This window comes from Polyodon spathula, chromosome 3 (assembly GCF_017654505.1).
Source record: "Polyodon spathula isolate WHYD16114869_AA chromosome 3, ASM1765450v1, whole genome shotgun sequence".
In the NCBI taxonomy this organism is placed as follows: Eukaryota; Metazoa; Chordata; class Actinopteri; order Acipenseriformes; family Polyodontidae; genus Polyodon; species Polyodon spathula.
The window spans coordinates 85865140-85879132 of NC_054536.1; the positions used below are offsets into that span (position 1 = coordinate 85865140).

At 39.4% G+C, this 13993-nt stretch overlaps 1 protein-coding gene across 1 annotated transcript; it reads right to left on the minus strand.

Annotated features, from left to right (window-relative positions):
- Positions 1-9712: 9712 nt before the first annotated feature.
- LOC121313552 (tissue factor pathway inhibitor 2-like) lies at positions 9713-12246 on the minus strand. The gene is made up of 5 exons (XM_041246233.1): positions 12071-12246; positions 11669-11848; positions 11180-11359; positions 10356-10529; positions 9713-9876 (listed from the first exon to the last, which is right to left on the minus strand). The coding sequence occupies exons 1-5, from the start codon at positions 12150-12152 to the stop codon at positions 9806-9808; spliced, it is 687 nt and encodes a 228-aa protein (XP_041102167.1). The 5' UTR covers positions 12153-12246; the 3' UTR covers positions 9713-9805.
- Between the last annotated feature and the right edge of the window lie 1747 nt (positions 12247-13993).

A 13993-nucleotide genomic window follows, 5' to 3' on the forward strand; every position in this document is an offset into this window, starting at 1 on the left:
AATACAAAAGTGTGCTATACACATATGGGATGATTAAGAATTAGTATGCTCTGAGCAATTTTTATGTTCCTTTTTCTGATACCATTTTCATTTTCCATATTGTAATGAAAACAGGGACACAACTTAACCATTGTAGTACATTAGGAACAATCCTGAAATAGGCATAATGCCACAACATACTGTATGATCAAGTCTGCATACAGTACATAACAAAGGCAGAGCACCTTAAATAAATAATTGAGTTTATATGAAAATTAGAGTAGAGCTGACAAGTTGGTCTGCACTGTCAATTTCTGCAGATATTTTATAATATCTGAGCTGTGAGGAAGAGTGAGATGTAACAAATGCACTATATGGTTCTCAAATTGAACAGTGGCGCACTGAAACTCTTTTTGGAACAAGGCCTGGAATGGATTTAAATGTCACAAGTAAATACACAGAATAGAGAAGACAATATGTTCTTCATGCATGGGGGGGATTTGCTCACACTGCCGTGATCACATACGTTACCATTACTTTGTATGCACTGATGCTGGGGGATACTTTGAGATTCTTGATTCCTAGTGCGGGTCCCAGTCTTTACTCTAACTCTTACTTTAGAGGTATTTTTACATTCAAAAACAAAAACAAAACTGTAACCCTTGATTATAGGCACATAGTTTTGTTTGTATCTTAATTCATTGCAGTTATTTTTATTTTGAAGACTGTTCATTGAAAAGCCCATTTATAGTTTTACTATTAGTACCAGTAGTTTAACCCCTTAGAAACTGAACACAAAAAAGTGTAAAATGTCTATAAATGTCCCCCAGGATGCAAAGAGGCATAGAATTCAATATGACACACAAAACAATGATACAGTCTTTTTCTCATTAATATGAATTTCAAGGGATCAGTGAAAAAATGTGCATTATTCATTGTATCAAGAATCGAAGCCAAATGCATAGCATCAGTTTTTGTTACAATTAACGTCACACTGAAATTAAATTTCAATTACAAAACAATGAAAAGTATTATCAATTTAAAAGCACTGTGCATTTTATTGAAATGTTTAAAAGTTTACATTGCTAATGACCTGCACTTGAAATCGGCATGTCCCATTCTGGTCACTTTTTTTTTTTTTTAAACCACAAAAGCAAGGCGGTCTCATGGTATTGTGCAAATTTACATCCATAATCTAACGTTTTCTTACAATTCGAAGGTGACCACCAACAATAAAAGTATACCAAAGCCGAGACAGCAGGCTAGGAACGTCTCGAGATTGCAAAAACCTATGGTTAGCGGTGCAAGTATACAACCTCAAGGACCCTTGTGCCAAGTGAGAGCATAGAGGGATCTACCACATTAAGTTGGTAGAACCTGATGAAAGTATGCCCAGTAGCCCAACTAGCCGCAGTACATATGCCAATCAGTGAGGCTCATCTAAAGAGGGCCCATGATGTAGTCACTTCTCAGGTGGGGGTAGGCCAGCATTAGTATATGTAGTCAAGACAGTGTCCACAATCCAGTGAAACAGCTTTGAGAGGGCCTGACCCAGAGTCCTTACACCATGACAGACGAAGAGCTGGTCAGACTGACGCAGCGCTCTCGTTCTGCAACATAACATGTCGGTGTAACAGGGAGAGATCTGTGCTGACTCTGCTGGCGTGTTCACGGGCTGCAGGAAGAGGGCGACAGTCGTCCAACAACCGCCTGTGAGTCATGGCAGTGACACGGGGAGGTGGGAAAGTGGGTGTGTGGACTTTCCCCTCTCTGAATGGCTGAGAGGCGAGTCTTGGCAGATTGCTAGCCCTATAAAAAAAAATGCTCTGCTGTTTCCTCAGGTCTGCCCACTTAGACGCAACGAGAGTGCGGAAGCCCTGATCCAGAACCGGGAATCAGGCGAAACAAAGAGTTTCATAGCGAGACAGAGAGAGCGGGGAACCCTTGGGCAGACCCCGGCGTATTGTGAAAGAACAGGCTAGTTAGCCTACAGAGTAGGACGGTGATCCGGGTCGTGCGGGTAGCGGCGACTGGGATAACGCTGCCGAGTGCAGCACCTTTTATTTGTAATTTTATTACTGTTTTATTTTCCATTGTTCTTTTCGCCTTCTGTTTTCATTATTATTTCTTTGAGCACCTGCGAGTGCACTTGCTGTTCACGTACCAGCTGTGGTATTTCCGTGGTGCTGTCTATCATCGTTGATAGGCAGCCCACGGTCAACAGTGCCCTCTGCCGGAAAAAGCAAGAACTGTTTGCAAATAAAACTGGGCACCTGTGTGGTGTTTTCAAGTACACCTGTCTGTCTCCTAGTCAGTGAATTACCCACACCCCTTCCACAGTCGGGCAGAGGAGTTTAGTCTTCGATCGTCCTCCGAAGAAAGAGGAGGGGGATGGAAAGCCTCCAGTTCCACTGACTGGTTTAAGTGGAAAGCCGTAACCACCTTAGGGAGGAAAGCAGGGTTAATAAGTAACAAAACCCTCTTTCCCTTGTCCCAAACCTGCTTACAGGAACTGTGGACTGACAGAGCCTGTAGCTCAATAACCCACTTAACGGAAATGATAGCTAACAAAACGGCTGTCTTCATAGAGTGATACTTCAACTCTATGAAATGTGTTGGCTCAAACAGGGCCTTAGTGAGAGCTTCCAATGCCACCTCTAGACTCCACTTGGGGAGGAGGTCCTTTCTAAGGACATAACCGCCGAGCACCCTTGAGAAAGCATGTCGCCAGGACATGAGCGCCTGGGGACACCGAGTCAATGAGGACATGGCATGCAGATATGGCTGCCAAGTACACTTTCAGTGTAGAGGGGAATTTACCCTCCTTCAGCAGTTCTTCTAGGAATTGCAAAATAATTGCTTTAGGGCAAGAGACCTCTAGTCATGCACCATTCTTGAAAATAACTCAATTTATAGGCATACAACAACATTGTGGAGGAGACCCTAGCATTCTGCAGTGAACCAATGACTGCGTCTCAGAGCCCTAAGGCAGACAAATGGTTTCGTTCAGGGTCCAGACCCATAGTTGGAGTCTGCCGTTCTGAGTGCCAGAGAGTGCCTCTTGCTTTACTGAGGAGATCCAGGTGTAGCAGGATCTCCCAGGACCGGCCTTGCAGTAGCTGGCAAAGGGTCGGAAACCAGCCACCAGGAGAACTGTCCCTTTCTCTCTCCCGACCTTCTCTAAGAAGGCCAGGAGCAACGGTATTGGCGGAAATGTATATCAGAGCGTCCTGGGCCACTCATAGGCTAGGGTGTCAATGCCTAATGGACCGCTGCAGCGGTGCAGGGAAAACCATAGGGGGCAATGAGTCATCTCCGCCATGGCGAAAAGATCAACTCTGGCCTTCCTGAAACGCTCCCAAATGCACTCTACCGCCTGAGGGTGGAGTTGCCATTCTGACAGATGAGGACCCTCCCTCGAGGGGAAGTCTGCTGCCCAGTTCACCACTCCGGGAAGATGAACAGCCCGCAGGGATAGTAGGTTCCATTGTGCCCAAGTTAATAGACGGAAGGTTAAGTGATGTAACCTCGGGGACCGAAGTCCTATCTGGCGATGGACATACGCTACTAGAAACATTTTGTCCATCCAGACAAAGACATGTCTCCGCTGGAGCACCGGAAGAAAATTCTGCAGAGTAAGGTGAACCGCTCGCAGTTTCAGCGTATTTATGTGCAGGGATGTCTAGCAGTCCGACCAGGACCTGCGGACCCCTCTGCCGGCCCAGACTGCGTCCCAACCTAAGTTGGAGGCGTCTGTCATCACCACCTGATGGCTGTGGATCACTCTCATCATTATACCTTTGCGCAGGTGAGAGGCTTGCCTCCACCAGTGGAGGGCTTGTCAGCATGTGTGAGACATCTTCAGCAGATGGTGTCTGTCGTGCCTGGGATGTAGTCAGAAGGCACTGAGCCATGACTGAAACGTGCACATATGGAGTAATCTCAGCTGGAGGGCTGATGAAGCCGTGGCCATTAGACCCAGCAACTTCTGACACAACACTATATACTATGGATCCCTATTGAAACAGGGATATACGATTCTGTATGGCGGTTACTATGTCTTCTGACAGGTAGGCTCTCATTCTAATGAATTCCAGCTGGAGTCCCAAGTAAACCGTCCTTTGCAGCGGAATCAATTGGCTTATCATTAAGGGTGAGATCCATCACGATTGTCGTGTGGGCCACTGCTCCTTCCCACAAGTGGGAACAGATCAACCAGTTATCCAGGTAATTCAACACCCTGATCCTTTGCTATCACAAGAGGGCCAAGATGGCATCCACGTACTTTGAAAAAGTGCGGGGGTTAAGGAGAGGCTGAATAGCAGCATGGAAAACTTGAATACGCTTCCCTGAAAGGTGAAGCGAAGATACTTCATGTGCACGGGACGAATAGGGATGTGAAAATACACATTCTTTAAGTCCACAGTAGTAAACCAGTCGCCCAGTCGGACAGACTGGAGAATGTGACGGTGTGTGACTATATTGGAACTTCCTCTCCCTCAAGAACCTGTTGAGGTGTCTCAGGTCTAGGATGGGGTGAAGACCGCCATCCTTCTTTGGCACCAAAAACTTGAGTTCTTGAGTAGAACCCCTCCTCTTGGGCTGCCTGTGGTGGTGTTGATCCGGCACCATCCCGTCGATACCAGTAGGCCCGTCTGTTAGCTGTCACGGAAGCCTGAAAGTGGTGCCTCAGGTCATCACGCAGGGCTTTGGAGATCGGGACTGTCCGATTCACCGTGTGTGTCACAAGTGGACACCAGTGTCTCGTTCTCTCCTGTCCCAGAGTACGGGAAGGCAGCATTGAGACTATCTGCCGAGATGCCTTGCGTTCTCAATGGAAGCTTTGCAGTATTTCCTCCACAGCTGGCCTGAAGGTATAGCCGGGGGAAATTGGCGTGACAAGCAAAGCAGACATGTCCTCATCAGGGACTCTCACTTGGGACAGCCAAAGCTGCCTGTGAGCCACCACAAGGCTTGCTAGACTCTGGCCCAGGGCTTGCCCTTGGAAACTCTGAAGCCACCGGCTCAGGGAGGGGCGCCTACTGCAGTATATTGACTAAATATGCCATCAAGAGGCCTGCCGTGTTGGCCCGGCATGTGACTTTTTTTTTTAACTGCAAGAACAGTAAGAAACAGTAAGAAAGAGCAGTAAGAACAGTCACCACGCCAGGCAGGAGAAAAAACATGCACAGCAGCAGATGCTGCAGTGTTAGAAAGCAGTTTGCAATGCAATGCAATGTGCAGACTGGTGAAAGAAAGAAAGAAAGAAAGAAAGAAAGAAAGAAAGAAAGAAAGAAAGAAAGAAAGAAAGAAAGAAAGAAAGATTTAATGAAGAGCAGTTGAGCGGTGTTTATAGCTCAGTTCACAGAAACAGAGTTTCTGATTCCAGGGAAGTTGCAAGCCGACTTCCAGTAATATAAAATATTGCAGGGGAACTCTAGAAAAGTCAAGTGAGAGCTCTTTCATACAAACTAAACCATTGTGTTACATTCATAAAATGTTGTCTCAGAATGTTCTTACGTTATGCCCTTGAACTAGTATCTTAATTTGAACATTATTCACAAGCATTTGTTTTTCACTATCACCACCAAGACCTATTTTTCTGCTGGTCTCAGATTTTTTAAATTAACAATATATTGCCAAGTTAAGTCCTGTTAACACTGGATCTTATGGGAAGACTTAATAGATCCAGACCTAGAACAAGGGTGGGCAGCCTTGATGCTTCTGCTGCTGCTTTGCAGCACTTTGTTGAATCAGTTCCCTGATTACTTAATTGTCCCGTTTAAGGACAGAGGCCAGACTCATCTGCATTCATGATTAAAGAGCTTTTACCTCATCACAGATTGGGGTCAGAATCTGTATTGGCACTGCCCTTTACAGTTTCAGCAAAATCCTGCAATGGAATGAATTGGTACAGCAAAGGCTGCCTACACTTGGTTATGAATACTGTGTTTGAAAAATGACCAGTGGACAGCATTTCACTGCTCAGGATTCGATCTGTCTCTGGTTCCCTTCCTTTGTTGCCTGAAGATACCTTGCTATGTTTTTTTGAAACTTACAGAAACTTACAAATGGGTGCTAAGTTAGTCTTTTCTTTTTTTCCTTGTGGACAAATTCAATATTGCTCTGCTGAAAGAAACACCTCAGTTAAAACACTTTTGCTCAGCTTGGCTTCCATCAATTAAAATGAAGTGAAAATGACCAGTCCACTGGGAATGCAGTCGGACGGTTTCTTATGAAAAAAAAATTTTGTACTTCAATACAGTAAAAATTTGAACAAATGCATTTTTCTGCCATTACAATTGTTTTTGTTATTGCTTTTAACTCACTGGCACCCCTACAGCTATATCCCCATAGGCCTAGGCTGGCCCAACACAGTTTCCTGTTGTTTAGAAGAGGCTGAAAAAGCGTAGGAAAAGGTTTGGAATGACCTTTAATGGTGTTAAGCATCGGTACACTATATACTCAACACGGTTGAGCAGGGATATAGAAAGAAGTACTTTTATTTCAGCATCTTTAATTTTCATATCCACATATTTTGTCTGCAACTGACCTGCTATTGAAAGATTAGAATAAATTAAAAGGGACTGTATAAAGCACAATGCCATCTTTATGAAGAAGATTGGGCAAAAAAAAAAAAAAATGCTATGACCATACTCTTTCACGCTTATGATGCAATAACATGACTACTGCTTTACATTGTAAGATCAATTTCCTAAACATACGATACAGCTGGCATTAATACGGATAAAGGATTTCCCTCTCTGGTGAGCCAGAGTTTACTATCATACTCTGCATGTCTGGATGTGTTGGAGGGTTTCAGTCCGGATGGACATCATGAAAGGAAACAAGCTGTGATAACAAACAAATGATGTGCCTAGACTCACACGCTGCAGAGAGCTCTATTATGAACTAAAGCTAGTTCTATTGTAGGAACACAGAGTACACAGTAAGACTTTTGTCTGATTTTATTCACAGTATGCAATTTTTTAAAATGTTGGAATTGCAATGATTGCAACAATTACTAGCAATTAAGCAATGACTGTATAGCAGCACCTTATATATAGATACTGAAATTGGAGAAGGAATCTATGACAAAGACCTAGGAGTTTTTGTTGACTCAGAAATGTCTTCATCTAGACAATGTGGGGAAGCTATAAAAAAGGCTAACAAGATGCTCGGATACATTGTGAAAAGTGTTGAATTTAAATCAAGGGAAGTAATGTTAAAACTGTACAACCAGTTCTGGTCACCTCGCTATAAAAAAGATATTGCTGCTCTAGAAAGAGTGCAAAGAAGAGCGACCAGAATTGTTCCAGGCTAAAAGAATTTAATCTGTTCAGTCTTGAACAAAGAAGACAAAGCGACGACCTAATTCAAGCATTCAAAATTCTAAAAGGTATTGACAGTGTCGACCCAAGGGACTTTTTCAGCCTGAAAAAAGAAACAAGGACCAGGGGTCACAAATGGAGATTAGACAAAGGGGCATTCAGAACAGAAAATAGGAGGCACTTTTTTACACAGAGAATTGTGAGGGTCTGGAATCAACTCCCCAGTAATGTTGTTGAAGCTGACACCCTGGAATCCTTCATGAAGGTGCTTGATGAGATTCTGGGATCAATAAGCTACTAACAACCAAACAAGCAAGATGGGCCAAATGGCCTCCTCTCATTTGTAAACTTTCTTATGTCAAGAGTACAAGAATATAAGGGTTCTTACCACTTAATGGTGAATGAACAAAATTATATATATATATATATATATATATATATATATATATATATATATATATATATATATATATATATATACACACACACACACACACATACACTATGTGTATATGTATAAGCACTTTCATTTTCATATTTTGTGGGTGTTTGTAATAAAATATGAAAGATTATATTGCTTTGCCACTTGCCATTCATTGATAAGCACTGCTGTCAGATACTGCCATAGTCAGTCAGAATAAGGCCAACAAATGAAGAAGTGGAACAGCTAATTATTCATAACTAATCCAATTTTTGACATGCAAATTGTCATGAGTGAACACTTGAATTTTAAACACTAGAACAAATCAGCTGTAAAAATAACCTCAGTAGTTATGTATTTTAATTTAGACATAAATTATTGAAGGGTCCCCAAGTCAAAGGTGACTTGCTGTAATTGGTTTCTTTTACTGGGTTTCAGGAAACCGAATGGCAGGGTTTGACAGTGTTCAAAAAGGTTTCCATAATGTATTTGTTTTTCTATCATGGTTGATCGACATTGGCCTGCATCAAACATTACATTTTGGTTTTATAGTTTAGGCCTTAAGAAAACACGTTTGATAATTATTCCTTGTTACATGTCCCTAGTATTTCCTGCCTCAGCACTTCCGCAGTATACTTTGAAACAAGGATAAGTTGAAAGGTTTACAGGGTCAGAAGCACATTTGCTACTTCCCTGGAATGACATGAAACAGCATCCTCACATAAGAGAAAATATAGGACATAACATTTGCATTGTAATTGGGTGTCAGTGATATTGGAAAATCAGTCGCTGACCCCACTGTTCTCTTTAAAAACTTGTGTCAAATAAAGACGTACCTTCCCCTGCTAATTATTCTACAACTACCATTAATCTTAAAACAACAAATGATGAAAAACACTAATATATGAAAGTTACCTTAATAGAAAAGACAGACAGATATTTACAAACAGCTCATACAGGTTGGCTATAGTTACATTTAATGTTGAACAAAAAATATTAATACATAAACATACATATTTGAAAACATATTACAGCATGTATAGTACTGAAATGTTTCCACAAATTATCATATGATTCAGGTACAAAGATGCATTCACATTTAAATATTTAGGCAAGTTCTTTGCATTTCTACATACCTTTAAAACATAAAGGGAGTTTAACCTATGATGCATCTATATCCAACATCTTTGGGTATAACTAACAATAGCATTTCGACTGATATTGAAAAATACAGTGTAATATGTTAAACATGTACTGCATTATATACACACACACACACATATATATATATATATATATATATATATATATATATATATATATATATATGTGTGTGTGTGTGTATGTGTGTACGTATTGTAACACGACGACGATATAGTTATGATATATATATAATATCTATATATACTATATTATATATATATATATATATATATATATATATATACACACACACACACACACACACACACACACAGTACTGATATAGCAGCAGCACAATACACACATTAAAGTTCTGAAATCTGAAGTGCTGCAAATATATTACAAGGGTAGTGTTTAATCTTATAGAAGAAATAAGGACTATATGGATATCCTTAGGATTAGATTAATTGTATTTTATTCAGATAGAAACTGACTATTCCATATTTATTGTAAAATCATCAGTTTCTTTCATATAATTTGAATACCTTAGAAACAAATCATTTCACTTTCCCTTTTTAATCTAAAGTAAGAGAAACTACACTGCACCTCTTGTTTATAGTGCAAATTCAACATATATTTCTTGTCCAGTGAGAAAAAAAAAATAAAAGAGAGATACTTTGACGTGTGTCTGGGTTAATAGTTGAAAACTATTATTTTTACATATGAATAGAACTATATATAGCAAATGTTTGATAATAAAATGTATACTTTTACTTATATTATAATGATATATAATATATTATTTTATAATTGATTTAAAAGACCTATAAGAGTATAAAAAAACAAAACAACACAGTTTTAAAAAAAATCAAAAGCGAGCACGTAATGCTCTCGTTGGATTACTTTTTGGAGTCATGCAGCCCTGTAATATTCAGTTTGTTTTTATAATTTGTTTTCTTCTGGGTTTCCATTTCATCTTCCCCAAATCCATCCTCTTTGTTCCTGAAAAAAAAAAAAAAAAACATATGTGAAATGTATGCAGGCAGAAAAAAAAGCTGTTTAAAAAAGGTAAATCCTTGTTGCTGTATAAAGGTAAAATTCATGGAAGACCGATTAAAGAGTTAATCAAAATTATTTCTAATTCTATATTGGTATGAATAAGAAAACTGCTGTGTAATTCTAAATATTCCTTTGGCAGAGCACTGTTATTTACATAATTGCAGTTATATTACCTATTCAGACTGAAGAACAAAAAGACTGAAAAATGTCCAAAGCCTAAAAATATTTAACAACCATAAATATTTAGCTATTGGTATCTATTTAACTAGGAGAAAATGTAACTGAGTTCAAGGATTCAACTGGCAAGACAGTAAGCCACTTACATACATCCGTTTAAAAAATAAATAAATAAATGAAAAACAGGTAAGCCTGAATTAATCAAGATTAAGGCGTGCTTGTGCCCATAGAATGTATTCACATACCCTTCATGCACATGGATTTGCAAGACTGCTTGGTAGAGAAATTATTGGTATTGCCTCCACATCCTGTATATATAAATTCCACACATGATTTGGTGATTGCATTGTAGTAATATCGGGGTATAGAAGCAGAACAGGATCCCTGATCCATTGGATCAGTGCAGATAGAGGGTGTGCCTAGAAGAAATAAATGATTGGTAGTAAATATTTGGTAACACTTTCTATTGCGTGGTATAAATTAATACTAAATAGATATGCAATTGCATGTTAAATTCATGTTAAATTAATATTTAATAAATATGCAATAGCTGGTTTCTTGCTAAATGTTAACCAAATGTCGATTGAAAATGTAATTGCATATCCAGACCATTTATATTACGTTTTGTTACCCTTGAATATATGTAATAATTTGGTTAATGGAAAGTAACATGGAATAATTGAACGTCAATTTCAATTGCATATCTATTAAATATTAATTTAATATGCAATTGCATAGCTATTTAATATTAATTTATGGCACACAATATAAAGCGTTAGCAAATACTCTTGCAGAAATGCATTAAATCAGCATGCAAATACCCTGGCTTTGAAATTCAAATCTGGCACAGGTCACAATGTAGCTGCTGGCATCATGGAAAGTTAAAATTCAAGACAAGGGAGATTTTATGGGTTTTTTTTTGTTTTTTTTTTTTTTTTTTTTAGTAAAACTGTCTTTAGTGTGATATATACAAATATGTGGGCAGATTTTAAAGATGAAGTAAACAGTATAGTTTTGGCTGCAACAGCTCTACAAAGAAATTTGTAAATAATAAAATACACGGGCATACTTTTCTGCGGCTCACAATAGTTGATACAGGAATTTTTATCAACAAATTTGTTTTCATTTCCATAGCAGCCCCCGTAAAAAAATGTTTGGCATTCCATTGCAGTGAAATTGTAGAAGTAGGTTTTAAACATTGCACGGCACGGTCCCTCTTCAGGCTCAAATCTACAGATTTTTGGGACCTCTGAAATAAAAAAAAAAAAAAAAAAAAAAAAAAAAAAAAAAGAATAAATAAGTAAATTAATAAAAGTCATATTTTTTGCAGTTTGATTTGATGGAATGTAAGCTCATTTGCATGTATTGCATAATACAATCTGTAACTTAAATACATGGGCTGCAAAATTAAATTCGTATAGACAACCACATAGAGCTGCAATTATGCAGTGCAAAAACGTATATTTGTAGAACAATTCAGCTGTACAGTGGGAACCAGTTTAAAACATATACCTTATCATGTGGCACATTAATAGCAGATGCCGCTAATAATACTTACTTCTTATCTTCCAGCAGGTTTTTTCGCAATCTTCTAAGTTTGCAAAGTTGTTGGCGTTTCCCTCACAGCCTCCATAGCTGAACTCTTCACATCTCAGAGTATATCTATTATAGTAATAGCGAGGTAGGAGAGCTCTACATGGTCCGTCGTCCAGGGGCAACAGACAAATCTCCCTGTTATCTGTAAAACAGTCATAAAGGTGTTTGTTACAAATCCGTGCACGGAATACAATAGCATCGCAATCAAATACAATTTTGGTGGCATACAGATTTTAAAAGATCAGAACCAATACTGAGTAAAATGCAAAAGCAGAAACCGACTAAAAAAAAAAAAAAAAAAAAAAAAAAAACGTTTGTGAAACCCCAACATACAACTTTTTTTTTTTTTTTTTTTTTTTTTTACCTTTTAACGGTGTTCCAAATGCTTGTACAAGCAGGGCAAAGCCTAAAATAGACTGGAATAAAGTTTGTTCCATTTCTGCCATGTCAGGGCAGTCGTAAACAAAATACACGATTACAGCAATCCGTTGTTTCAAGTTGAAAATGTTTTCAACTCTCACCAAGTTCTAAGCTGCTAACCAGCTTGCACTCAGTTTTATACACTACGACTTTCCGGTCGGGGTAACACGGAGGAGGGGTCGTTGAATGATTCATTTAGAGAAAGTTTCTAAATAGTGCATACTTGACGCTATGATAATAATTCATATTCGTGATGGTGGCTAAGACGAGATAAGTAAACAAACATAGTGGCTGGAATGCAGGACAACTCAGGAAGTCCACACCTCCGGTCACTTTATTTTAAAGTAACACAAATGTGTATTCACTGCCAAACTTGAACTACTGACTGCAGTATAGGATACTGACCTTAAGGTTAGGGTTTCGGTGTATTCATTGTTTTGTTTGTATTCATTGTTTTATTAATATGATAGCCAACCAGAGTGCAGTGTCCAGACAGGAGAATTTCGTGTTACAGCTGACTGGAGTATACAATAATAATGACGTATTAGTATCGTCATCCTGTCTATGTGCGTACAATAAAAAAAGTACAGTTCGTAGAATAGCTATTGAATGAGTCTGGAGAATTTCTGTTGAATAACGTCTGAATCATTTTTGGGTCAATTATGCAACACAGATCGAACCAGGATTTTTTTTTTTTTTCTTTTTTAAGTAGTAAATGATTACGTCACTGCATAAATTCTAAAATGAACACAAAGCATTGTCCGAAAACAAACCTCAAAAAAGTAATAATTTATCTTACAGTAGGCATTATACTCATGTGACACAGAGTACCTCAACCTGGATGTGTAGGAGACATTATTCAAATAAAGCTTATCAGCATATAACCTACTGTGATATCAAAAGTTAATGTTTAACAAAGGTTAATGTTTTTATAAAGATTTCTTATTCATATTGTAACGGTGGGTCAAATGGACGCAAGCCCTGGGGACTACCAGAAGGATTATTGGGAGACTTGTAAACAGTTGATTATTGCATTGTTAATATTCTTGCTGTGAGTGATTGGCAGGCTGATGTCAGAGCGGGACACCACTCCTGACAGAAGATGGCAAATGAGATGTGAGAATTCGAACCTGTGCGCTGATTGATCTCCTATGCATACTGGCGGGCAGCCCCGTATAAAAGGACAGCCAACCCCGCTGTAAGGGGGAGGAGAGTTGTGCGGAGTGAGCTGCAACATTTGAGAGATCGAGAGAGACGGAGAGCGTGGAGTCCAGTGTCCAGTGTCCAGTGTCCAGTGTCCAGTGCCCAGTGCCCAGTGCCCAGTGCCTAGTGCCTAGTGCCGCGAGCGAGAGTGAGAGAGAGGAGCCCCACACTATCTCCGGAGACAGCGAGCCGCCGCACACCGCTACCGCGGCTGACTGCGTCTTAGACGCCTGCTATATTTTCTTTGCTTTTTACACAGCTGAAGAAAGGCTTTTGTCGAAAAAAACATTTTCTCTATCTATCTATCTATCTATCTATCTATCTATCTATCTATCTATCGCCAATATAATATTGTAACGGAAGCGACAGCGAGGGAGAAGTACAGGCATGGAAAAGTGCAGAGCAGTTTAGAGGCAGTAAGGAGAAATTACATCTTTAATTGCTTTAATCAGAAAACACAGGACATTGGGGAAACACTGCAGCTCAAAGTCAAACAGCTGCATGTGTTTTTCTGCTAACAAACAAGCTGAAACTCGGAGCAGCTGATTCAAATTCAGCGCCGTTCTGAGACACGGGCGAGGGGAGGAGCCAACAGCACAGCAGGAAAAAAATGCTGTAAATGAGGCTTCCCAGCTACAGCGAGTGGAAGCGACCATGTGGGAGA